Source organism: Haemaphysalis longicornis, unplaced genomic scaffold (genome assembly GCF_048455015.1).
Source record: "Haemaphysalis longicornis isolate Haplotype H1 unplaced genomic scaffold, Haemaphysalis longicornis Haplotype H1 scaffold_2, whole genome shotgun sequence".
In the NCBI taxonomy this organism is placed as follows: Eukaryota; Metazoa; Arthropoda; class Arachnida; order Ixodida; family Ixodidae; genus Haemaphysalis; species Haemaphysalis longicornis.
The window spans coordinates 105075243-105101180 of record NW_027526295.1 but is presented as its reverse complement, the minus strand read 5'-3'; the positions used below and the strand labels follow the sequence as shown (position 1 = coordinate 105101180).

The 25938-nt window shown below is 47.0% G+C and overlaps 1 protein-coding gene across 1 annotated transcript in view; it reads right to left on the bottom strand.

Moving 5' to 3' along the window:
* LOC144169091 (alcohol dehydrogenase [acceptor]-like) overlaps window positions 1-25938 on the bottom strand; it is a 94096-nt gene that overhangs the window by 17058 nt on the left and 51100 nt on the right. Inside the window, exons 4-9 of the mRNA XM_077698099.1 lie at window positions 21217-21348; window positions 16195-16319; window positions 15830-15997; window positions 8251-8395; window positions 3303-3454; window positions 1037-1217 (exon numbers count right to left, since the gene is read on the bottom strand). Coding sequence (XP_077554225.1) covers window positions 1037-1217; window positions 3303-3454; window positions 8251-8395; window positions 15830-15997; window positions 16195-16319; window positions 21217-21348 — 903 coding nt within the window. The remainder of the gene's footprint in view (window positions 1-1036; window positions 1218-3302; window positions 3455-8250; window positions 8396-15829; window positions 15998-16194; window positions 16320-21216; window positions 21349-25938) is intronic.

Sequence of the window (25938 nt, the reverse complement as noted above, 5' to 3'; positions counted from 1 at the left end):
TAGCGTATAACGACGACACTACCCATTATGGCGAATCACTCCTCTACACTTCCGACAGCTTTCACATCGAGTGGAACGGCTTTACTGTTTTTCGTCGGAAGGTAGCCGCCCAAAAAAGTCTCTGTGACAAAACAGGCGCTATTTAAGAAAGTAGCGGGTAAGTATCTGCTATTTGAAATGTTTGCGTTATTGTTTCACTGAACTGCCGAAGTTTGCGCTCCAATTGGATATATTTTAATCGTAAACTGGCAATCTTTCTAATCAACCAAGCGTGTACATTGCGTTGATTGTTTGCTGAACACGTCCAGACGAGTTTCCCGCTCCCGACTAACGCATGATTCAGACGTGCCCCTTTCACTCCTCACTAATCAAGCGAGGAATCTGGTCGTCGTGCCTCCTGAAGAACACTGGCATTTCAATGGAGGGTTACGGACGAAGCCACTAGTCTCATTGCGACACTTGGGAGGAGGTTATGAGGCTTCGCCGCCCTTCTCACTCATGTACGAGGTAATCTTAGGCAGTGGTCACGTAACCCGCTCATAAGGCATAGTAGTGTTTTGCCGTCCTCTACAGAACCTTTGCAATCGAAAGTAGGGGCTGGAGCCGCTTGTTTAGAAGGGAACCGCACGAGCTGATGCACAAGTAGACTAAACATTTTCCGAACACTAACACTACGAACAGTACTAATTTCGCAGTAGAGCATTTTTTTAGCCAAGTCATATGCATATTTGCTTTAGTTAACAAAAAGTAAAACAATGACTGCGAAGCAGAGGCTGCTTAGAAAGAAACAATCAGGAGAACAGACTTAAAATTGACCGATGATACATTAGGCGAAAACAATCTGCGAGATGGAAGAACAATTATAGATCTCAAATTCCCATTATTGCAACTAAAGGCTGCTAATTTTGTGCTCTTATAAACATGCAAGAGCCCGGCCTCTTTTTTTCTGCTTTGTTGCCCCTCTTGAGCTGCACTTTTCATAGAAAGTGAGAAGCACAGCCAATGTGAAATATCTGCTTTCGACAATGCAGCTTACCTTCTATCACAGTTTCGAAGTCTTTACTATCAGAAAGTAGCTGAGGATCAATGATAGGGTGATCGAACGGATTTGTGCTCTTCAGCTTGACGAAGCCGCTTGAACTTGGTCGGAGGAGCACCGGTGCAATTATAAAAAGAAAATTTCTTCTCAATATCGCATGGCGTCTTTTGGTACATAGCTGAAAAAGGAAAACAGTGACACGACTGCCTAAATTTTTCAAATTAAAAGTGACCAGCAGTATTTTTTTAATGTGTGCACTTGGCGGGTTGTAAAAAGCTGTGACTGCGTCACTCGGCTGCGGCAATCCCCATCTGCTGAGAGCTCGGTTTAGGTGCGCTAGTTCTACACGCTCTTTTAAAGTTAAATAGCAGAAGTCAGGACACTGCGAGCACGCAGCGTCACCAACAGCAGCAGGTAACATTTGGTTTCATATGCACAGGTATGCCTGCTAGCCTTTTCTAGATCTATTCGTTGGAAGACACCAGAGGCTGGGGCTGTGCTGTCTTGGAACCAGTGGAATTATTCGCACTTTGTATTGGTGTTGCTCGTGGGGCTATGTCCCTTTCTTTACGTTCGTTATTGCTACGGAAAGAGAAAAAGCGCGCAGCTGCTGCGTGAAAGGGAAAGGCATTTGCCGCTCCAGCTGTTGCGAGTCCACTTAGGTGGGATTTTTAAAGCGAAGCTTTATTGTCCTCACTGATGTTGTACGCCAATACGCCCTGCAGGAAAGCCAACTTTCTCTGACGATGCGGTTGAATGATCGTGGGTGAAGTGGAAAACCAAAGACGCTTCCGGTGGCCGGAATCGAACCTGGATTACTCGCGTTGGGAAGCCGGCGTCTATCCGATTGCTTCATTTCGACATGGCCTAAGCGAAGGCCAAGCAGCAGGTACCGATTCGCGCCGTACACCCCAAACCCAAACGTTAGGCCTACGATGTCCACACCCGAAAGTTGCTATGGACATTCTAGAAAAGTGGAGCGTACCTCCAAACTAGCATATACTCGCAGTGTGGGCTGCAATTAGAGAATGTATCAAGAGAACGCTTCCCGTTCCACCATTGTCGTCGACAGACGGGGAGAAGGGTGCGAGATTTTATTAACATGGTGCGCTCCGTCGCAACAAAATGAGATACGGCGGTTGGTGGTTTCAAGAAGTACGCCGTCAATTAGCCCGCTGAGTGCGCGGGAGTCTTGGAAACACCGCGCCAAAAAGAACTCGGATGTGGTTACACGGGGAATCTAAGCCAGAAGACATCGCTTGCAGATTCTGAAGTATTGCTTCGCGATGTAGCAGCGGTACGTGAACCCTGACAAGTGAAGTATTTAGAAGATTTGTACAAAATTTCAGTGTGGTTTCCGTACAATACGTCGGGATATTGAGTTCGGTATATGCGGTCTTCTGTGGCTTCAATGCCAGCACAAACCACGACCAGAATTCTGCACACCATTTTACTATTAGATCAGCGCATGGGCATGGGCAGGGAGGGTTCAGAAGGGGCACTTGCACCAACCACTGCCCCCCCCCCTTTCCAAGCCACACCAGCCCTTGCCTTCTCCCTCTGCCCTCTCCATATTCCCCCTAAATGGAATGGTTATGCCTTCCTCAAGATAAAATCCTGCCGAAGCCCCTGGGTCAGCTGCTACCGTGTTTCTCACTGTCGGTTAATATGGTCTCCTGGCAATTTGTTGGCTCGATGTGAGTCTCAGTGCCTAATGTCACGACGTAATGTCACTGGTACATTTCGTAATGTCACTTTATGTCAAATGTAATGTCTCTGTTAAATTAGTGACATCGCGTTTATTACCGCGCTTTTGGATTTAAAAACATGATTTGCAACAAAGATTTGGGTACGATTGAGGCAGGGTAGCCAATATTCCACCCGTCACCTTTCCATTAAATGTCATATGATTGTGTCAGGAGAAAACTCTGTCCCGCTTTAATTTTTTGCTTGGAGTTGATTTGTCAAACGTGGCAACGACTATTCAGATTGGTCACGCCTTTGTAAAGTTCCCCTCATGAAAACAATATCTCGTCACAACAAATGTCATTCGAATTTTATGCTTGACTCGCATGAGCTAAACACCTGCTCTGAAGCATGCCACAACAAAGTACGGTGGCCTTATTTATACATTAAGTAGTTCTTTAACATTTTCAGTAGCCCGTTAGCTTTGGCATCTGTCAGAGGCACAGTCTACGGGGCCAGTAATCAAAATTTATACTTCAACCATAGAATAGCTCATCGTGATGGCGTTACAACTTACCTGGGGAGGAGTTGTTTTCCCACATGCAGGCAATTCTAAGGGTTTGGGGTAAGGAGTAACCAGGAAAAGCTGCATGTCAGGATATGACATATTAGAACGAGAAGTGTTCACGAAGGCGACGGAGTCCGCACCAGCCGGGTAGGTCAGTGGTCCTGCAAAAAATTATGCTAAATAGCACCCACAAACAATGCCAAGTAGTCTACTAACACGTTCATAAGTTGTTAGTTCGGCTTAAAAAAAATCAGCGCCCATCCACACCGTGAAGAAAATTCAGCAGTGAAGCGGTGGTGTGTAATGTTAGAGTCGTCTTAGCAGCTAATTGTGGTTGTAAAGTTTAATTAGTTGTCCGAGTAGAGCGGTGTCACTGTGGAGAGGGATGAGGTGCCCGGTGACGACATGAGGTAAGTAGCTGATGAAAAAATTGGCCGCGTATCTGCTCCTTTTGTTGCAAATGTCGTCAAAAGACGATAGTCTTTATCGACTTTTGCCTCCCTTCGCTTTCCCGCTCACTTCTCATGTTCCTCTTGCGTCGCGCTCCTCCCAAGGTAAAGACGCCAAAGGTTTGCTTAAAACATTTTAAATTTCCCGCGTTCCCAGTCACAGACATGCAGAGAGACAGACAGGCATACAGACAGACCAAAATGTCTGGGTTTAAGTAGCCCAAAAAAGACTATCGTCTTTAAAAAAGTCTGTTGACACGTATTTACAAGGAATTTATAGAAGACACTGAAGACGGCACGAGACAAAATACTAACTGGGCTAAAATAAAAATGCGCCGCAGCGCACGAGGAGGCCATCTCCACACGATCCCTGATCGTGGCCCGTAGGTCAAGAAGGGGCCGAAACGCTGCACGGTTGGCGAGAAATGAGTGTGGGCCTTGCTTGCGACCACTCGCAGCCGCAGCTCTGGACAAACTCAATGAATTTTGCGCATTTCGTCACCGGCTTGTCTCCCTCAACCAGTCCTCCCCCAATAGCAGTGCGCTAACTACCTGGGGGTTTTAACCTCCGCCCCCCTCCGTACTTCTAGTGGTGAGGCGCGAAGAAAGGCAATCCTCGGACGTTGTTCCGGGATATTAAGTAACAAAAGCCTGACCAGGGCTAGTTGGTTGAATATACGGAATAAATTTGAGGTGCTAAACAACGGGGACCCGAAGAGGACCTAAACAACGGGGACCAGAAGAAACACGCAGGCACAGACAAAGCGCCTTGTCTGTGTCTACGTGTTTCTTCTGTTCCCCGTTGTTTAGCTCCTCAGATTTATTCAGTTTGTTCAGGGAACAAAATACCTCCACCGGTGGCGACCATCCCTTTCTCTCTTGCTGACGTAGGGATAATGGAACAACACAAGCAGGAGGAGAGAGAGGGGCCCATCGACGCTGCCGTATGATTCGTTTCCGGATAGTTGAGATACAGCAATAATTACAGCCGTTTACCACAATTACTGTCAATTACAACAATTTCTCCCTCTGTAGATGGCCATATATTACAACAGACTAGTTTTGCAACGTTGGCAACTTCGCTGTGAACTAATTAAGACAAGTAATTGAACCTCGGGGTAGTGGTACTGTCGTATTGGCGCATACATTTCGTATACTTTGTTTAGGCATAGTTTCGATAACAGGAGAGTTAGAGCCGTTTTGTGTAATCATACTGCGTCCGTAGATGGCCATGCTGTGCAACCCACTGTGCGGAAAAACAGGCTCACAAAGACCAAGCTTACACCGGTCTCCTTAAAGTTGGCTTCATCTTTAAACAAAAATGCATTGCTGGGAAGGCAATTTTTAGAGGCAAAATGAGGCGCTTTTTATTAAAATATGAAGGCCGTACGACCATTTTTTTTATTACTGTATGATTTTTCCCCACACTTTGAGTATGTGACGCGCAGTTTTACGATAGTGTAGTTTTGAGTAGGCGCCGCAAAGTGGCGCCACGCTCGCGTGCGATTTTTGTCTACATCGCTCTGTCGCTGGGGGTAATTTTCTGGATCCTAGCCATAGACACATTCGCTATAAAAACACTTCCACAAGTCGAAGCGTAAGCAAGACCTTTTTTTTTTTTTGATACCATGCTGAAGTGTTGCGTAAGTCGCAGATAAATCAGCGATTCATGGGCGTACTAAATCGGTGATTGTATCGTGCAAATAGAACTAACAAAACGACCGGTTCGTGGCATTTGGAGATGTCCTTGTTACAGAATAATTGTGCAAATATATATCTAGCTTCAACAAATTGTAGTGGCACCCACCCGGGGCCTACAAGCTCGTAAAGACGAACATAAGTTATGCATGGCGTAAGTGTGGTTGCCCTTGTTTTTTCGGTGTGCTTTGTGTTTCGTTTAATTTCAAACGAGGCACTCCTCAGCTTCTGCTTGTTGAGTTTGCAAAGTATGGTATCATCAGTTGAGCATCCGTTACCTTAGCCATCGGCGATGCCAGGCGCAAATGGAAATTAATAATAGGGGATCACAGCGCGTTTGTAAACCATGAGTTTGGTTTGTATTTAGGTATGTGGCTGATATAATTGAAAACTTTATTAAAATTGGGTATAAAACTGTTTCTCTGACAATTTTATGTATCGGAGTAGGATTTCCGCAAGGGTGGTGGGAGTATTCGCCTTCAGTCCAGTAAAATCTTTGAACAAGATTCTGAAATGTATAGCTTTGTCTTTTGTCCCTGAGGTTATTTTATTAATGGATGTTGCTTTCCTTTTTGTTTTTGAAGAAATTTAACGAAGTACTGCTGTTCACCTTAATGCCTGAGAAATAAACGAAACATAGCATCGATGTCTATAGTTTGAAATTTCCGGAACAAGAACCACGGAAAAAATATTTCGATGAGATTAAACGACCTGCCGGCCTTGAAGTCCGGAGGTAGCAAACATCTGTGCGCTTGCGTGCGATTGAGTGTCGGCTATGGATCAAAAGCGTACACATTTTAGCCATTTTAAAAGTGCGGTTGTTCAAACATTTTGCGGTGGCTTTATTAGTTTCTCTTCTGCTTGTTTATCTTCTCTAAGCTTCATAAAATGGCATTTCAATGCATGCACTTATCTTTAGTTGCTCTTTTATAGCTTGCATACGGAAGTTACGGCGGTCATTTCAGAATGCGTGTCACGTGCTCTATTTGTGTTATGCCTCTACTAGCATACCTTATGAATCGTCAGGACCTTGCTTTTTATTGTCATCAATTTTATAGCAGGCTATCTGGTTGACATACAAAGTTTTGCATTTAGTGCTGCCCTACGCAGGAAGAACTTACCAGACATTGCAAGCTCACTCCGGCGATCTCGAATCTCGCCTTTAGGCACAGCGAACATTACCCGTCCGAAAAACCTAATTTTTCGTGAGGTGATGTTTTTGCCGCAATGCTAAATTTCTATTGTGACGACTGCGGTTCCTGGCCGCGCATTTACAACGGACTGACCTTCCGCAGCTTTGAAGTAGATGTCGATTTATATCACTAGCAAAACGCTTAACAAATAAAGATTGGTGGAAGAAAATTTTTGTCGGGGAGTCGCACGGATTACACCTTCTCTAAATAGGCAGGCTGTGAGCTAAAAAGTGACTGTGTTACGTCCCGAGCATATTTGTGCACTGTTATTATTGCGCCGACCGCCTTGTGGCCACTGAGGGACCCGATCACGATGACAAAGTTTTAATTGTTACTTAAATATTATAGACACAATACGAAAGACATGAAGATACTGGAAGCGCTGTGCTATTATTGTTCTCGTCCCTTAATTTCTGGGGTTCGCACGTGCAGTTTTTCACTGATCGCACCAGAACTCAACATGCACCAACAGCTCGTACTCTCTCTGTCTCACTGTGGGTTCTCAACAAAGAGAGAGTAAAAGACTCAGTTACAGAGCTGATACGCAAACTCTGCTGCCGTTAAAAATTGTTTCAATGCGATTGTATTTCTATTGTTACTTAAAGGGCCATGGAGACAAAGCACAGGTTTGGTTCATTCGATAGACTGCCTCCTTACAATCATACTGACACCACTTTTCAAGCACAGTTCGCTCAAGTAAGCTATATAATTAGGAAAAAAAAGAATGGCCATTCGACCCACTAGCTCATTTCTCGCAACAGAACTTATAATACCATATAGCCTGCGCTGCGATTCGCTGAGGCCGGCAAAAGCAAACACAAATTAGGCAGGGCGTATAAGCTTGCCGAAGGAGCTATTTGCGCTTAAATGTAATGCATATTCCTTTTACAGCAGTAAGAAAGGTGAGGTAAACAATGAAGTTTACGGCAATACACGTAAACATAGAAGTACCGATGCACACTGCTGTTGCTATTGGGAGCACTAAGCTTTGTTTTAGCTCACAGCAGCCCGACGCTTTGGAGTTGTCTTACACGACACTGGCCGATTCGCGTAAGCGACGTCGTCTTACGTGGCCCTGTTTGTCAAGCATAACCTATGTTTCACAAAACGGTTACTTTCGACCGTAACAAAAACAAGCCATATGCAAATACCCTCAAAGACAAAGCAAAGACGGACAACGGTTTGTGGCTGACTATGGTAGCGCCATCTGGGAGGCCTGACGGTAGCAAGGGCGCAGAGCCTAATGACGCCATGAAAGGGCGCTTGTATACCCGCCCTCATGACTTCATGGGAGACGTCCCGAAAAAACACGAGTTTGCGGGAGAATCAAAATTTCAACCTAAATTAATTACTTTCTCAGTGAATACGGCATAGTTTGCTGCCTGACAAGCTCTGGGGGCATTTTAAACACTAAACCTTTCTAATAAAAGAAACTTGTATTTTGTCTGCATGGCCCCTTTGATGTTTCGGACACTAATAAACTTTTAACGATATTTGTAGTTTTGAAAAATCAATATTTGGTTCCAGAAATGTTACGGTGTGTAAATAAATTACCTCTCTAATGTTTCCCTTCATGATTAGAGCCCACCGATGTTTTAGGGGATCCGAAACTCTTACCTGTTCTGTGGTGTGCGTACTTTTCTAAAGTTGAAAGCAACGTCTCCTTGCTTGATTCGTTTCGAATGTCCATTCCAAGTATTCCCAAAACGATCACATGGTCGTACATCTTTCGTCCCACAGGAAGATTTTGAATAGTTTTGATCTAGAAAAAGACAAATTCGTCCTTTCTTGCGGAAATAAATATCTGAATCAAAATAAATTAAGTCAATATATATGACCTAAAGCCGCGCCGTGAAAGCAAGCGGGAAAGCTGCAAAGGGCAAATTATTTCAGTCGCACTGAGAATAAACCTATTTACTCGCGCTTAAAGTTTTAACTTAAACGACGTCAATAAAACTTCTGCAGAAGGCACTTCTAAAAGCGATAATATTTTGCAGTCATCCATGGTGAGAACCAAGACTGGCATGTGATTATTCCAATTGATGGCGGCATTGCGTCACTACAACATAGCGATGTACTACTAAAAAGTTTTGATAATGATGCGAATATCATTTGAAGATGCTAAAACATCGTAAAAATGAATGGAAGACACATGGGGGATCTTTAATAACGCGTGATCAACTCGCCCCTCCCCATCGCAAACTCAAGACTCGGTCCTGTGCGCACGCCTTGCTTTGTTTTTGGAAGTTCGCAACACGGAGTTTCTCGTACGTTATTCGTACACCGCTTCAAATGTGCTTTTCGCTCTTTGTCAGTTGTCACGTTTTCTCTCTTGAGAGGTGGCTTCGGCAGCTGTAGCTCCTTCTGTTTCCCACAAATATAAGCAATTTGTCGCCGTCTGACCTTCATCTTTGTAGCCATGCGCCTGGCTGCACGCATTACATTTCAGTGCACGAGTCGGGAGTCTACACAAGTCGGGCCTGCTGCACATGAACCTGTACCAAATAAAGGAAGCCAGAGTACCACCTCAACGCTGCGTCACGCGCCTTCAGTCTTGGCGTGACTAAGGATCATTGGTTTGATTGATCGATTATGAGGTTTAACGCGCTCACGCTGCACAGGTGATGAGGCGCGCCACAGGGGAGGGTTCCGCATTAATTTTGACCACCAGGGCGATCTTTAACGTGCACCAAAATATCGAACACACGGACGTTTTCGCTTTTCTCCTCCAACAGGAAAGCGGCCGCCGTGGCTGTGGGAATCGAACCCGTGTCCTCGTGCTCGGCAAGTGATCATTCGCACTTCTTATATCTTTTGGATTTCAGGGGGACAATTGATTCCATCGGGCACCCGTATTTGCAGCACATTTTACGAACACACCGGTGTCTTTAGAACATTTTTAGCCTGCTCCAATCATTTTTACACCACAGGGTGGTTCACTACAATGGTTATGCTGGGTAGGTGCGGGCGCAAAACGTGAGAGGCAGCCCTCAAGGCCCGCCGCCCAGTCCCTTCTTTGCATTATTCTTATCCCATAACCTACTGTGCCTACATGTATCACCAGATGTGCAAATTTTTGTGCATCAAGTTTCTTTCTTCGCCCTACTCGGCCCCAATGTTTGTTCCAACTCCAGACCAACAGACGCCATGACCGGTCACGCTACCAGATCCGCAACACCCTCCCACAAGCTCCTATGCTGTGGAAGCAGTTGCTCCGTCTATTTCTTTACCTGCAAAATAAATCACCCTCGAGCACTTTCGTCATCTATACCCACTGCTTATCCTTGTTGCTCTCGCAAACCACTTCAACTCTGCGGACACTATTCAGCAAATTCAGAACAGCTATAGATTATTCGTTTTTTCTACTACCGTCTTTCTTTTTCCCGTTTCTGGACCCTCGAGGGTGGGGAAATGAGCTTGCAGGACTTCGTTGACAAAGGTGTGGCGACCATAGGTGAAGAGGTAGCAGCGCGTGTTTCAAAGCACACCGTAAGGGAGAGGCTTTTGAGGGCTGGTCGGTTAGAGTGGCAGGAGCGATGGCACACTGACAACGCTAGCACTGAGTTGTTTCGCTGGGTTTACAGCGTGCTCGCTATACCGCGGTGTTTTCCTCCACCCATACGGCTCACCCACATCATTACCGGACATAGTCGTTTCCCGCACCATTTCCACAGGATCGACTTGTTCTCCGACAACAGGTGCTCTTCTGGACATCTTCCTCTTGAGTTACCCATTAACCCAGGGCTTGCACTAGGACAGCCCTTATTATAACCCGACTTCTGCTTGTCTCCCGCATGCCACTTGCCCCACCACATCTACCACAAGCTCTGGAAATTGCTTGGGCCATACAGATCCTCCTCTAGCATGTCAAGTTTGTGAGCGAGAAGAGGCCGGACGTCTCGTCATAATGAAATGGGCTCTGAAGAGATTTGTGTTGCTTGGGGGGAAGGGGGGGTAATGCCTGTCTTTGTGACTGTCGGTGGTAATTTGTGGCTGGCTATTTCTAATGGAATTTAAGGTGCTGTGCGTGTGGTTGCTACCTGTGATGACATCGGCCGCCCTTTTTCTTCCTCAAATCTGCGGGGCGGTCTTGTTCTTCGGGGTGTGCTTCTGTGGAGGTGGACTGTGCAATGGAGACAAACTGCGGGAATTCTGCAATGCGTATACTGCCACTAGAAGCTGTTTGCGTTGAAGTTGAGGTCCTCTTTCGGACTTCCGTGTTGCGCTCTTGTGTCCTTTTTGTGTTATGTTCATTCATTTTCGGTGTTTTTTATTAATCGACTAATTGTTTGTTTTTCTATATTTACATCCTGGGAACTCATTTATATCTCATTGGCGGTAAACCTCCCATAGTGTTGCTGGTGCGGGTGTTGTTCCCCGTCTTGTTTTGTTCTGTGAGGGGAGGAACACGGAAAGGAATTGGGATTGACTGCACACACCACATTAGGATACCTACAACTGGCGACCGGAGTCACTGGACCCGTAGGGACGGCGTGAAACGCGTGCACAGCAACAGGGAAGTGGCCAGCCGCTGTTCTACTTGTCCTCTTCCTGGGAAGTGGAGGCAGCGCCTCCGTATCCACGCGCCCCTATGCTCTCGGTTCGGTCACTCAGAGAGTGAATAGACTGCGAAAAAGTTTGCCGATATTCCCCATCTATTGCTGCCCTAATAATAATACTATTATCCCTACTGAAACGTTCCATATATACGGAATTATGGGAATACGGAGTCCATACGGAGTGTTACGCCCTGAAGCGAAATGAAAGTAGGTATTAGTTCCACAAACAGGGGAATCATATGAGTTCACACAATATGAACGTTTAGCACAGTTTTCGTGTTTTTATCTTCAATAGTAATCAAAATCACGCTCCTTATGATTTCCGTATAATCTGTATATACGGAATTCATACGGACAATGATTTCGCGGTTCTGGTAATCATACAGACGTAAAACAGGGGCCAAATATTCTGACAGGTATGCACTGTTGATTTTTCATGCCCTTCTCAAAAATATTTCTTATTTTGTGGCGGCTTTATGTCATGCTAGGAATCTACTCCGCATTCCCATAATTCCGTATATACGGAACGTTTCAGTAGGGATGGTGCAATATTTATTGAAACTACGGTAATGATGTGTTTATTAAGCGCTTGGGGAGCTAGATCACACCTGAATCCTTTTTTTTGTCTAGGATTGCGAGGCCATCACAAGTACTGCGTCGGTCCTCCGACTCCTTATCCTAAACTGTTCAGAAGGAGCCGTCGTAACAAATTCCCTGCAACATCCCAGCCACTTTTCAGTACGGCCGCTTAGATGGGTGTTGGGTAGAACCGTGGCAAATATCCCGGGTTGGTCGACGAGTTTAAGAGAGCCCTACAATAAAAAGAAAGCATGGGCTCATTTCAGTTAATTAAAACTATCTGTTTGGGCGAATTATTACTTTGCCCTTTGTAAACCTATCAGAGCGTGTATGTCCCATTTTGCACAGCCGTGATCTGCCAAGGAATGCGATATATCATTCCCCTGCAGTACACAGCCGATACTTCCGGAACAGTTCAAAGCAATAGACAAATACGATAAATGAAGCAGCAGCGCTAAGCCTCCGAACTATAGTAGAATCTCATTAATTCGGCCCCCGTCAATTCGGAAATTCGGATAATTCGTCATTCCCACACCCTCCCTTCAAAAATGTACATGAACGCGCAGAAGTAAACGGAGCACGGGAGTGGTGGCCTAATTGCATCGTTGCGCCGCGTAGAAGCGCAATGGAAATGAAGGAGCGGCGTTATGCGGGTTGCGTTCGCTGTGCCCCGCCACCATATCTGATAAAGTTCATCGCCGCTCTGCTGGCTTGTCAGGTGGATCCACGGCCGGGCTAGAGCGGCGGCGCGCGCTGTGTTGATCAACGCGCGCACGCCGCCGTTCTAACCCGGCTATGGCCAAGCCGTGGCCTCCGCGATTTGCTGCCGGCGGCGCGCCGTTCCAAACAACATGTACGAGATTTTTAGAAACAAAACCGGAAAGCGTGTTGTGTTTTAGAACCATGCGTGACTACAAAAAGGAATACTGCTGTGCAATGAATTCACTTATGCATCACCCCGGGTATAGTCCACGTCAAAAATTCAAAGCACCAGTAACTAATTCTACCTTTCACCTGCATTGGTGTGCGGTAACGTTTTTATTAAGCGTCCCACACAGGCTGCGAAGGTCGAGTTTTCGTCCTCTGCACCCGCCCGCGCCAGGGAAAATGACCTTAGGCTACGCGCGCCGCGGTGCGGCGGAAAACGGCGAAACAGCCTCTTCGGAATTACGCTCTCTCCGGGCGATTGGAACGGCCGGAGCAACGGCGCGCCGCCGGCAGCAAATCGCGGAGGCCACGGCCAAGCGTAACAGTTTCCAGAGGGCAGCGCTGTACTATAAGGTGGCGCTGGTTACGCTGCCGCTGGCAGCCGGCAGCAGTAACCGAATCCGCAACCTCGGAAACAAGCCTTTTTGCGCTCCGAAACGTGCAATTATTAAAGTATTGTTTATGAGCGGCATAGTATTGCTTGTTTTAGATGCAAAGCATCTCTTCGTCGACCCTCCGTCGTCTGGCATCCGGGGTCCGCACCACTCCTCCTCTCCACACCACCTGTGATAGTACCACTCTCTCCCTTCCTCCTCTCCACACCACCTGTGCGCTACGACCGCTGCTCCTTGTCTCCCCTCTCCACACCAGCTGCCCAATCACGCGCAAGCGCGCTGCTCCTCCTCTCCACTCCCTCTGCTCTGCAAATAAACCCGGTCCGCGCTCCGCTCAGTTGCTTCTTCGGTACTGCGCCGTCCGATGACTGCAAATGGATGCCAACGATTTCGTCAGCGAACTACTGACTGGCACACGTTCAACTAGCGCCAGCCAGCACACTGTCAGAACCGCAAGCACCTCCGAAGACACGGCTGCACAGAGGAGTGCTCGCGACGCCGAACCTAAACGGCAGCGTCGAGCAGCGGATTGCTCGCTTCGAGAACCAGAAGCCGCTTTGAAACGCCAGCGGCGAGTAGCTGATCCAGATTGCACCGCTTTGCATCCCCTCAGCGTTCCCACATGGGAAGATGGTGTAATTTTTTTCTGGTTCCTCGCGGCGTGCCTATGCAATGCAAGAAATGATAACTCCTGCGGTGCTTTCTGTATTCTTGAGGCATATTTCGCTACCGCGTTATAATGCTTTTCATCGAATTGTCAGGAACCGCTAAAATAAGCATTACTATGCGGCTCGTAAACAAGAGTTTAAGACTTTCCGGAGCGCTACAAGCGACGTTTCCGAGTGCGCGTATTTCTTGCGAACCCTGAGGGGGCGGATTCGTTCACAGCTGCTGGCTGCGAGCGGCAACGTAATCAGCACCACCGTAGCCCAACACTGCCCTTTGGAAAATGTTTCACCCGGCCTGACACGCCAGCAGACCGGCGATGAAGCATATCAGGTATGGTGGCGGGGGCACTGCAAAGGCATCCGCAGAACGCCGCTCCTTCATTTCCATCGGTGCTCCTACGCGGCGCAGCGATGCAGTTCGGCCACCCCTCCCAAGCTCCGTTTACTTCTGCACGGACCTATACGTGTCCCTATGGCAACACACATTTGCTAAATCGACGCAAAATTGCGCGCGTGCCGGTTAATTCGTACTACAGGCAAGTCAACGACGGCGCAACAAAAACGAATTTTCGGAGCACGCATCCTCACCGTCTCAACCGCTTTCACGCGATTTTCGACTGACAGCGACCAGCGATTGGTTCTGCCTTCGCGGAGGGCCATCCGTCGCCATTGCTACCCACCCGTTGACATCAACAGTGCGCTGTCGCAGTTGGTGCAACAGTGCGCTGTTGAAGCAACGTTGCGCTGTCGAAGGTGCCCTGTCGCCGGCCAGTTTACCGATGACGATATCGTCAGCGCTGCCCTCTATGGGGCGGAGGAGGCGTCCAACGAAGAAGGCCCGTGCGACATGCTACGGTGGGTGCGTTGTACTAATAAAGAACCGCGGACGCTCTCGTCGTTCTAGAGGAGCTTTCCTGCGATGTTCTAGGCAATACGCTTGCACTGGAGGGATTTCCCAGACTTCGTTACAGTGTTGAAGGGGTAAAGTTGGATTTAAATTTTGTTAGGAATACATGGGCCTCCCCTTACGTTGGACCCACATTTTTGACCCCGACAACATGACAATGATCTACTTTAAAAGCCTGCTGGACAATTTGGCAAGTGAGGAAGCAAGAGAGGAGGAGGTAGAGGAAAGGCGGGAACGGTAACCTGGTGGGATTCTAGTTTGTTATTGTGCAAGCGGGAAAGGAAAAATTGGAAACAAGAAAAAGCAGAGAAAGAGAAAGGTTTGTAGCAGATAGTAGACAGGCATGCCCAGCGCTAATGCACTAAACGTTTAAGCTCAGAGATTGTCACCCGAGTCTTCCACTCTATTGCCTCGTGTTTGAGTTCGTGGCCAGCAGGAGACGTACGAGTTCCTTAGTCGCCTTGTGAGCTGGTGACAGGGAAGGCCAGTGAGGTAAAATATTCTCCACCGAAAATTACCGCCGAAAGTCGAGGTTGCTCAGTGCTGATGACAGTTTCTGTCTTTCAGACGAGTAACCTAGAAACTCGCGTAAGACGGCGTACCGTCTCCGGCGTGCCGCACGTTTCACACTTCTCACATATGGCAAGTAAAATGCCCAGCAATCCCAGTACCTCGCATAAAATGTCGTTACCCAGGCTGACAAGAGATGCAAAAAACGTTGGCCAGTAAGGCGCAAGGTTGCGCAGTTCGCTGCGTCTTTGATGAAAACCGTAAAAATAGCCGCTGGACGGCGTCAACACAACGCTCCAGATGGACAAATCAGCGTGACAAAGGTGTTAATTTGGCGAGTGACGAGGCCCAGCATGCGAGTTGAGTAAAATATTGATCTGAGCAGAGATTTATACTATCCTATGCAATACTAAAGATAATATCGCGATATCGTTTTATCGCTATACTGCCCAGTCGTGCCTTCTGACAACTACGTTGATACTGGAACGCTATAAATTGTCATTAAAAAAGAGACTTTTCTTTAAACCCCTGCCTGTCTTCTTCGAACAGCTCTTTTCTTCTGTCAATGGATTTAATTCAAACAGGCCTGAGGAAACAATTCATTTATTTAATATATTTCTTTGATTAACGGAATAAAGTATTTGTGCTTACGTTCAGGCGTCTCAAGTCCTCCGCTGGGCCAATGCCAGACAGCATGAGAAGCTGCGGCGATCTGACTGCTCCCGCAGAAAGAATTACTTCCCGCATGGCCTTTACGTTTACCGTCTTTTTGTTTTTCCGGAACTGAACACCGACGGCGTCGTTATTGTCAAATAAAATCTATAAAACACAATGAGTCCTAGAATTAGGTGCAAAAATGAACATACACTGCTCCCAAAGAAGTGCAACTCAACGTGGCACAGAAACTAAGTAGGCAAAGGTGTCTACAAACACTCTTGTGTAGAAGATATATTTTGTAGTCACCGTTTCAAGTGGAACAGGAGAATTAGGAAGCGCAGAATGAGTGAATGTCTTACTCTTGTGGCGTGTGAGAAAAGGGAAATGTGAAGATTTGGTCTGCTGAGAACTCTTTTAGTAAGAAATGCTCGGCTCGAGCTCCAGCGCTCTCCATTCTTTGCGTTCCTTTGCATCCGCGAAAAGCCTAAAAAGAACACAGCGTAAGTTTAAACACGTTCCCGTAACGCACATTTTGGAAGTATTGCATTTTGTACACTGTGATGTTGAGTAATTGTAGTTCGGCAATCATATTCAGACATTCAGTCGTTCTTTCTCAAGAACTCTAATTTGCAGCAAACGCGCACGGCGTATTTGTAAAACGTAGTGCTTCTAAGCATTATGCGGAGCTTGAACTGCCAGCCATAAATAATAAATACAAAATACAAGCGCAAATGGTTAACAAATACAAAAATCAAGTCTCGCGGGACATTACCACGCAAATTTTAGCACCTGAGATACTTTAACATGCCCTAACGGCGCTGGCCACAGCTCCCACAGAGCTACATAGTCAATTATATTTATTTTAAACGCAGAGATCACAGGCGTGCTCATTGGAGACCCAAAAAACACGAATTCTTAGGATATAAAATTCAGTTCAGTTTCATTGAGGCACCTGGCGTTGTGACTGAGTGGGCAAGACGCTGTTCTGCTGAGCTCGAGAAAGGTAGTTCAATTCTCCACAGTGACGGCAGTTTCCTGGTTGGAGGTTAAAAACAAGAACTCCAGCGGATTCATATTTTGGCGCACGTAAAAATAACCAGCTAGTATGCAATAATTCGTAGCCCTCCACCGCACTTTACAGTAGCTACGCGCGCCTGATAGGCGCGCATCCCTGGAGCAGCTTTTCGCGTAAAATCCTTAAAGGCTTAAAAATACCCAAATTCTTTTGAGGCAGACCATGGTGTCAATAAAAATAATTTTTATTATTTTAATAATAACAAAATTATTTTTGAGCTTTTGTCTTTGTTTTATGCAGCCACACGACGGTGACCCTGCTCTCCCTAACGAATGCCGGCATGACTGCAGGAAATGGCTTGCGGCGTTATCAGGGCTTTCCTCTTTCCGCGCCATCAGTGGAGGGCTGCTACTTATTCCACAGAACGCACGCCTAACGCCTTTGAGCCTCTGTACTCCTAGGCCAGTTTGAAAGTCGTGGGTGGATGGCGCTCACGACTACTGAGAGCGTGACAAGCATACCAGCGGTTCACGCAAAAAATACGTAGTGTGCATAAGTGATAGAAGATGCCGCTATTGTATTGCAGTGTCTATCGCGAGATAGTTACTTAGGAGAATTTGTTTCCGGGGAATACCCGAGAAAAGGAGAACTACAAGAGGTAGCTAAGCACAAAAATGGAATTCAAAAAATTTGGCGCAGCTTGCACTAGTGGTGTATTCCTGAGAATCACCAGAGCTGGCGCCCCTGTCTGACCCGGCTGTTGCACCTTACATGGATTCCTTAACTTGCCGCTGAAAGTTCTCCATGAGTGGCACGCCCAGATCGTTTTGTCCGCAGGCTTTCACATCTCTCACAAAGTGTACACGGGTTAGCACGCGCTAGAACCCACGGCCAAGTCCAAGGCCAACACCCGCGTTACGAGCGCAAAGGAAATACAGTGTGCCCGGGATGCGATGATGGCTTGATCGGATAGATGCCGGTGTTATAACGCGAGGGACGCAGGTTCGATTTCTACCAGGGAAAGCGTTTTTTTTTTCTTGCAATTGGCTGCCGTGCTATTGTTCCCCGCCGCTACTGTCCCCATACCCCACGGGCTTTTGGGGTGTCCCAGTGGTTAGTTTGCCACTAGCACAGCGTAATGGTCTCAGGTTCGATGACCAGGACGTCCTCAGAGAGAGAGAGAACTTTATTTTTGTCCAGTTGTTTGTAAGAAGTCCTCCTTCCTAAACGGCGGCCAGCAGCCCTTGGGCCCTGGTGGCGTTTTCAGCCAACTGGACGTCCCAGAGTTGGCCTTTTGGGTCAGAGCTGAGCATCACGGTCTCCCACTGCTCGTCATTCGCGATTTTACGGCCTTCTTGGGTCACCTGAGGACAAGCCCATAGTATATAGAACCACATTTTTTTTTCTTCAGGCTTCGAGGTTTTTTAGTACGATGGACGGACAAAGCTCGGCCTAAACAGCTATGCTGTTAAAATTGAGAATACTAAAACGAAGCCAAAAATGTTAGGTGGGCTGGTCGCGCAAACCACGTAGATTTTTGCGGAAGCGTCGCATACATGCCTATTTATGAAACCTTTACCAATTACTTGCAGCAGGTATGGGCTGCTGGGTGGGCATGTGCCGCTTCGATAGGTTTAAGAGTACGCATGCAGCATTACTGGTAGGGGCGCACATTTCATGTAATCGACACTCCTATCGCTTTACCTCTCAATAATTGATTGAGTCATTGATTTCCTGAGGTTTGGTGCAGCACACAGAAAGCTTTGTCCAAAGAAAGAGTTGTCCAATACACCACTACGGACTTTATCCCCTTGCTAGGCTCACAGAAGCAACTGTTGGGCACGCGGTGGCTTAGGTCGAACGTTTCGCTTATCAATATTACGACGTCACAAGGTACCTCCATTGTGACGTGCAATGAGTACTTTTCCAAATGGGCACCGGTTGACAGTGTAACGCCTCAAAGGGTGACGTTAGAGCTAACGTCTAAACATCTTCCGCCTGACAGCCTCATGCTATCTCAGGCTGCTAAGGTCGTCTGGAATGTTAAGGTTGCCTTAACATCCCAAGCAACTTTAGCAGCCTATCTTCGCAGGCGTTGCTCGTTTAGGCTTAACGCTTTCTAACCTTCAAGTTAAGTTTACCACGTTTCTAATAAGGTCATCAGCTACAGGTACCGGTTGACGACTTCATGTCTCAAAGGGCGACGCTAGGCTTATCTTCCGGCCGTCGAACGTACAGCAACGCATCTCCAGCATGCTGGGCATCAGCCCTTGCGGAAAGGAGGCATAAACTGTAAAACACGCGCGGATTCACGAATGAGGCTCCTCGAAACAGGGTTCATGAATATTCTGGCAAACCAACAGAGGTGGAATGATAGTGATTCTGCACCAATATGAACAATCTCGGGATTCTGTGGTCGGCCTATACATCCCGTTTCGGTTATTTACTTAATGTGATTGCGGGGGCATTACTTGGATCGCGCGAAATGGCAGTACCAGAGGAGCCACGGGAATGAAATTGCACCCGAATTACGTCTTTTCACTAAATCACCGCGGTGATTCTTGTATCATCTACCCCATCGACAGAGCTACCACTCCGTAGCTGAGCGTGCTAGCTTCTGGGCAAACGTTACTTTTTTGTGGTATTTAATACATGTTTACAAGTCCTAATGCTTAGAATACAAATTAAATTCTCTAGACAGATATACAGCGACGGAGCCAAATTTCACACAGAGGAAAAATGTAGCTTGCGGGACAATGGACGTTAATTCAAGTATTGAAGCGAAGGCAGTAGATAAGAAATATTTGACAGTTGGAAGCACGCATCAGGGCAATTTCACTCAATTTTAAAGTTTATGATAATGCTAGCTTTCTTTTGAAGTTCTGGGGCTGCATTTGAAGGAATTTCAGTTTTAATTACTGGATACTTTTCAATGCATTATTATCGTTTTGTAAATCTCGTCATATTTTGATAAATGCACGTTCCCCGTTAGGTACTCAGTTCTTTATGTTGCATGGTGGGCATAGCACATGAACATTGGTTTTACTCATGCTCTACGAAAACTTTGTGCTTCCCAGCTGTCCGGTTGAAGATTTTTAATTCAAGCATCGATTGGTGCACAGTAGTGGCGTAGAACATATTTCGGTGTGGAGCCATCGCACGAAAAAACTTTAGCGCGATGACTTCAATTTAGTTTGGTGAAAAAGTTGTCTTATGTTTTTTCATTATCTTTATTTATGACAAGGAAGAATTGAAAAAGAAATTGACCAAACAGAAACAGCGAGGGAGTATAGAATTGGCCCATGGTCTTTTTTTGAAAAAGCTTGTGCCTTCTGAGTGCACATTTGTGTTAAATTGATAAGTATTGAGCGATCTTTCTTGTGGTAAACAACCTCGTTTTTTTCGGTTGCCGACCTGCCTTCGTTTCACCTGCTGACGTTTATTGCATTAAATTAGAGGCAAAGCCGAACTTTTTCTTGTGCTTTTCTAAAGCGTTCTGAAAACATTCCTGTAAATGAACTTTCTTACGTTGATTGCAGTGAGTTTTGTGAGCTGGGTGACGGAACACGAGGAACCCAAGGAGCACATAAATAGGCAGGAGAAAACGTAGGTGCAGAATAGAAACGTATTTATTTCGCTCGGACTCTGGCATTATGAATTGGTTCGCAGTTAGCGAAAAATTTGCGAGTTATTACCTGCGCAATATCCTTCCTTTTCGTTGTACTATTGTTTTTGCAGTTTCCTACATCACCACCTATATACATTTACGGTAAAAGAGCTTGCTAGCCCTTGCTTTCAGAGCTACGTGTTAAATCCTTCTGGCATAACTACAACTGTACTTATCTGTAAACGTCATAGTTTCCCATATGTTTGTGCTGCTGCAGTGTAAACTCATGAAGTCAGACGCAACGGTTTTGGATGGTTAAGTTACGGCTTGGTATAATTAGTCGCATCATGTAGGCATCTCACTGAAAATGTTGCGCATGATAAATGCGTCATCACTATCCCCCTCACACGGCAGTGGGATCTTGTGTTGTCTGAGAAGTATTGATACTTACTACCATCTCTATGTGATAAATTTTAATTGTGTACCTAGGCCATAAATGTATTGCGAGGTGATTTTACACAAAATTAGTACAAATATTGCGAATAACAATGTAATAAAAATTAATGTATTTCTTTCGATTTATTTATTTGTATTATCAGCAATGTCATAATCTTAATCACGTCAAAATTGGCCTAACGTAGCCAGGTAAGCCGATGTTGCAATGCTTACAACAGGCGAGGATGTTGTACGTAACAAGATGATGAAGCCCACACCAAAAAATTGAAATAAAATAGTGTGAAAAAGAGTAATATTTCTTACTCGCGGGTTTTTCGCCATTGTAGTCACCGTTGCCATAGCCAAGTTCCCGGCCCGCTGCAATGAACAGCTTTGAGGCTTTTGTTGCGTCCTTTGGAAAGCTTACAGGGACTTCGCCTTTCTTCCCACGATGCTCTGCGATGAAGATAAGGCACGCCTTTCGTAATGCTGTTCAGGTAGCTTGTATTTGACCTAAACAATTGACACTTAGTTTGACGACAAAATTCCGGCTCCACTTTGTGATTTTTTTGATACTGCTATTAAGCACACGATCAGATCTCCGTGATGCTTGGTCTGTATTTTGAACTAATTTTAAAGAAAAACACCAACTGTGTTATCTAGTAATGTATAACTCATCGTAGATGAAAGCATACTCGAGATTAAACTCTTGTAGACCGCAATGATGGGTGGGCTGAAGAAAGTGTAACGAGGGCTGTCCGTATTACCTCCTATGAGTCGTCAGAGGCAGGCATATCTACCTTTTAAGGATCCGGTGCCCTAATACTCTTTTAATATTAGCAAAACCAATAGATATGACTCCGTGTGACCAGGAGAACATCTGTTTATATCCGTGTACAAGTTGCAAACTCTGCATAATAAGCTTTTGCTTCCCTTCACATTGCTCGCCAAAAGGTAAATTTGCGCCAATGTAGGCCCACACTCTACGACGCATCGGGACGTGCGCGCAAAACTCGAACCCCCCCCCCCCCCTCCCAATGCCTCCTGTTAGCAGTTGGAGAGCGTTTGGAGCAGCCTAGCCACGTCCACAAGGCCGTTTTTGTCGACCGAGCAACCAGAGACTGTGCCGCGTATGGACTCCCGCACATGATGGTGCCCGGGAATTTTTCGGCTCCATAGATTGGCTTCATCCCTTCCTTTTTTTCCTCAACACACTCTCTCCATTTCTCCTCAACCCACTTTTTATATCACCAGCCTTCATTGTTTCTACCGAGAGAGGGACGAGCAGCGAGAAGATCAATCATTTGCAAGATTACTGTTAAATATTTTATTTTGGAAAGAAACCACGTTGGCTTAAATAGTTGGACAGGGAGAAGGAGATGGAGGAAATTACGGCCTCTTCGGGAAGTCTGTCCGCTTGACGAAAGCGATGAGCGACTCCAGCACGACGCTGTCTGATCCCTGTAAGCCTAATGCAGGCTGGATCCAGGGCTCGCTGCGACACCTGAAGCGTCCGGAGGTGACGTTTTCAGAGGGAAAAATGGGCCCGACAGTTCAGGAACAGGTGGGCCGGAGTGGGGCGTGTAGCCACGCCGCAGTCTGGACACTTGAGTGGTACAGTATGTGGGCGTGGTTCGAGTGGTTGTGCGGCTTAGGCTCGTAGGTGGGAAAATAAAGAGGCAGAGGCATGTTTTGATCGTCTCCGTCATAGTTGGTACTTTTGCCGCCATTCGAGCTTGTGTGGTGTAAGGACGAAGCTTGAATGTAGCCTCTGCAGTGGCACCTAGAGTTCCTGTATATCGCGTACCGCAAGAGTTGCGCGTCTGAGTGGTGGCTAGCAATTCTTTTTTGCGGAAGTTCTTACTACCTCTTTGTGTTTTCACCGGGTCATACATCGGGTAGGACGTGGTTGCCTCGTCTGCGGCAGGATCTTGAGGTTCTCAGGGTGCATGAATGACACGGTTGAAGAGGGCTGATCACGCCGCCTCGTCTGCGTGCGCACCGGCCACAAAGCTGGATTTCCTGGTAGCTGAGCGAAGCATGTGGTAGGACAATGCTTCTTCACCTCTGCCCGCATCACAATCTGCGTCCGTGTACACTGTACAAGTCGATTCCAATAATAATAATTACGGTTGATGTTTAATGGCGAAAGACGAACAAGGGAAAAGAGCGCCAAAGAACGAGTTATTTAATGAGTCATGGAGCTTTAAATAACAAAACGTGGGAGTAAATGTAAAAGTGAAACTAAACAAAAAACAGTGAAGATGACTGGGGTATAGGGCCATGGTGACTATGCGTGATATGACAAGACCTGCAAAATTTTATCTCCGACAAAAACTTAAAAACACGTTGTGGGGATCCTGACGCCCAAGCCATTGCGCGATCACTGGGTTTGTGGTGTTGCGCGGCGCTTTTCCCCCCTCTCCCCGAAATGCCGGCTCGTCTCGGCGCCACTGTGCACAGCCGAGCCGTCTTCTAACTCCTGCCTGAGGTGAAGGCTGCAGCGCCCGTTTCGGCTATAAAACACTGTCACGCAGCGGGCGCTCCGCCCTGGTAGCGGAGCTAACCTCACCTAATTGGTCCGTTGGAACGATGCCCGAACCCGACTCTCGCCGGGACGCGAACGCGCGCCCTGCGCGGGGGTCCGTTCGGGGAGACGCTTCCAGGACGCCGAAGGCGTTGGCCGAAGGTATGTGACGCTTTCTTTACCAGCCGGCTGCAACTCTGTTGCGCCGGCGAAAGCCCACCAGCCCTTCCGGCTGCGGCCCGTGCCTAAGGCTGCTCCTGTGGCCCCTACGCTTGCATATAGTAAGGCCGTACCTACCACTCGACGATCACGCCGTGCGGTACGCGAATGGGCCCCGTTTTCCCTCGCTGCTGCGAGCCGATCTGGCCAGCACGGCGATGCGCGCGCGCACTACGTGCGCGCACCCCGGAATTTGCCCTGACCGAAGAGCCCACTGGCTTTGCGCCGACGAAGCGCGCACACCTGCGCGTGGCGCCCCATCGCCCCTATCACCTCACGGGAAGTACGTACCTGTAGTGTAAATTATGTAATTGGGTCTGTAAAATATGTGTCTAGAACGTTAGTATAAAATAAACGTCTTCCCTCCGTACCCTGGGCATATTCTGTTGTCGCCCCCTTCTCCACCTGCCCAACACCACCACCTGCCCAACACCACCCAACACCCAACAACTCCACCTGCCCTGCTCCAACTGATTTGGCGCGACGGCGTTTCGGTTTCGTGAGCGTGCTCAAGTAGCTCGAACCCACGGTGGTTCCTCGCAGTGTGCATGAGTGCATGCCTTGTGCAATGCTAGGGTCATGCATATTGCGAGGTAGAGAGACCACAACGTTTAACAGAAAACCTTGGTTCGTCGGATAAAACGTATGGCGGGTGCAGCGGAATGTGGCGTTTGTAGAGTTCAGGGAAACGTTTGTGTCGTGTAGTGTCGAGTGCGTTGCATGTGATTAGGATGCGGACTACGGACAGGCCTACCCACACCTGCTACACCGGGTCTTGAAAATACCGTGAGCAGGTGGGAGTGCGTCGCATGTGTGTGGCGTATCCGTAGCCTAGCCAAGGCCATTTCAGTGTGTCTGTTGTGCGGTACGTCGATTGAGGTTCCCGGCAAAGACCACACGGCGTTGCGGGTGTCGGAGGCCCATATTGCGGGCTGTTCGTGTAGGGTCAACAACGGTACTGACCTCATAGAGAGCAACCTCTTCTAGAAATGCCAGAAGGTCGGACATGGTACACCTGGTGCAGGTGAGCAGGGCACTACCTTTTATTTTGTATTTTAGGGATGCTTCGTGGCCCTTACGTACTGCCCCTGAAGCATGCAGTAGCGCAGAGTGTGGGCAGGTAGGCCAGCGCTGCAGTTACTAGGTTCAAAAATGCTTAGGCAGGCCTGTGATCACGCGAAAAGCTGCTCTATGTAGTACCTCCAGCTGATTCCAATGATGCGTAGAAGATAGTAACAGGGTTCTATAAGTTACGCATGACGTCGGCAGTGGCCGTTCCTGCGTGCGATAAGTAATGTAGTGGATTGGGCGAGTTGGTGTAACTTCATATCGTAATACATCGTAACCACACACGAACACAAGGAAAGACAGACAAGCGCTGACTACCAACTGCTGTTCTTCATCAAGGAAAACACATATCGTATTGAAACAACGTGACATACTGTGAGCCATGAAAAGTAAACCAGGCGACGTCATGACTACGCTTCATTCAGAAACCTAATCTCTTATTCCAATCAAGTAACCAAAACCTCGCCCACACATTTACTGCCTCTCTTAATGGTGTGGTATGCTTCCACAATTTCGCAAATTATGCAATCATTTTGTTAAAAACAACCTTTGTCTTCGTCAGCACGGTATAGCACTGGTGCTCGCGGTTACGGCAGAGGGCCGGAAAATGAGCATGTTCCAACTTGTTCCAGATCCCCAACCTGAAGTTTTTGCGGCGAAATCAATAGGTTGAGGTCGGCAAATTATCCGCTGTGCAGCATATATATATATATATATATATATATATATATATATATATATATATATATCAGGGTGTCGAACCGGAACCGAACCGAACCGAAAACCGGAACTGAACCGGTATTTTTGCCGGAACTGAACCCGAACCCGAACCGTTATTTTTTGATCACGCTGAACCCGAACCGGAACTGAACCGAAAAAAGAAATAACGGTTACCGGTTCATGCCGAAACGGTTCGACCCTCTGTTGTTGACATTGCACAGTCAATGCAATTCAGGCTTTTTTTTTCTTTCACGTACCATCAACTTCGTACCTGCTCGCTCACTTCCCCCTCCAGACAATTGAACACTATCACGCTCTATGTAACAACAAGGGAAATGAATGAGCACCAATGTAGCAATGGTCTGTTGCTGCTGGAAGCGCGAGCGTAGTGGAAGCTGACCAAAGGAAATGTCATTCTCCGCAGCTTGCAGGGGATATAAAACGATTTTGCCCTTCCCTAGCTGCAACTTTAATGGCTGCAGGAGTGCTCCAGTGTGCAGCAGCGAAAGCCC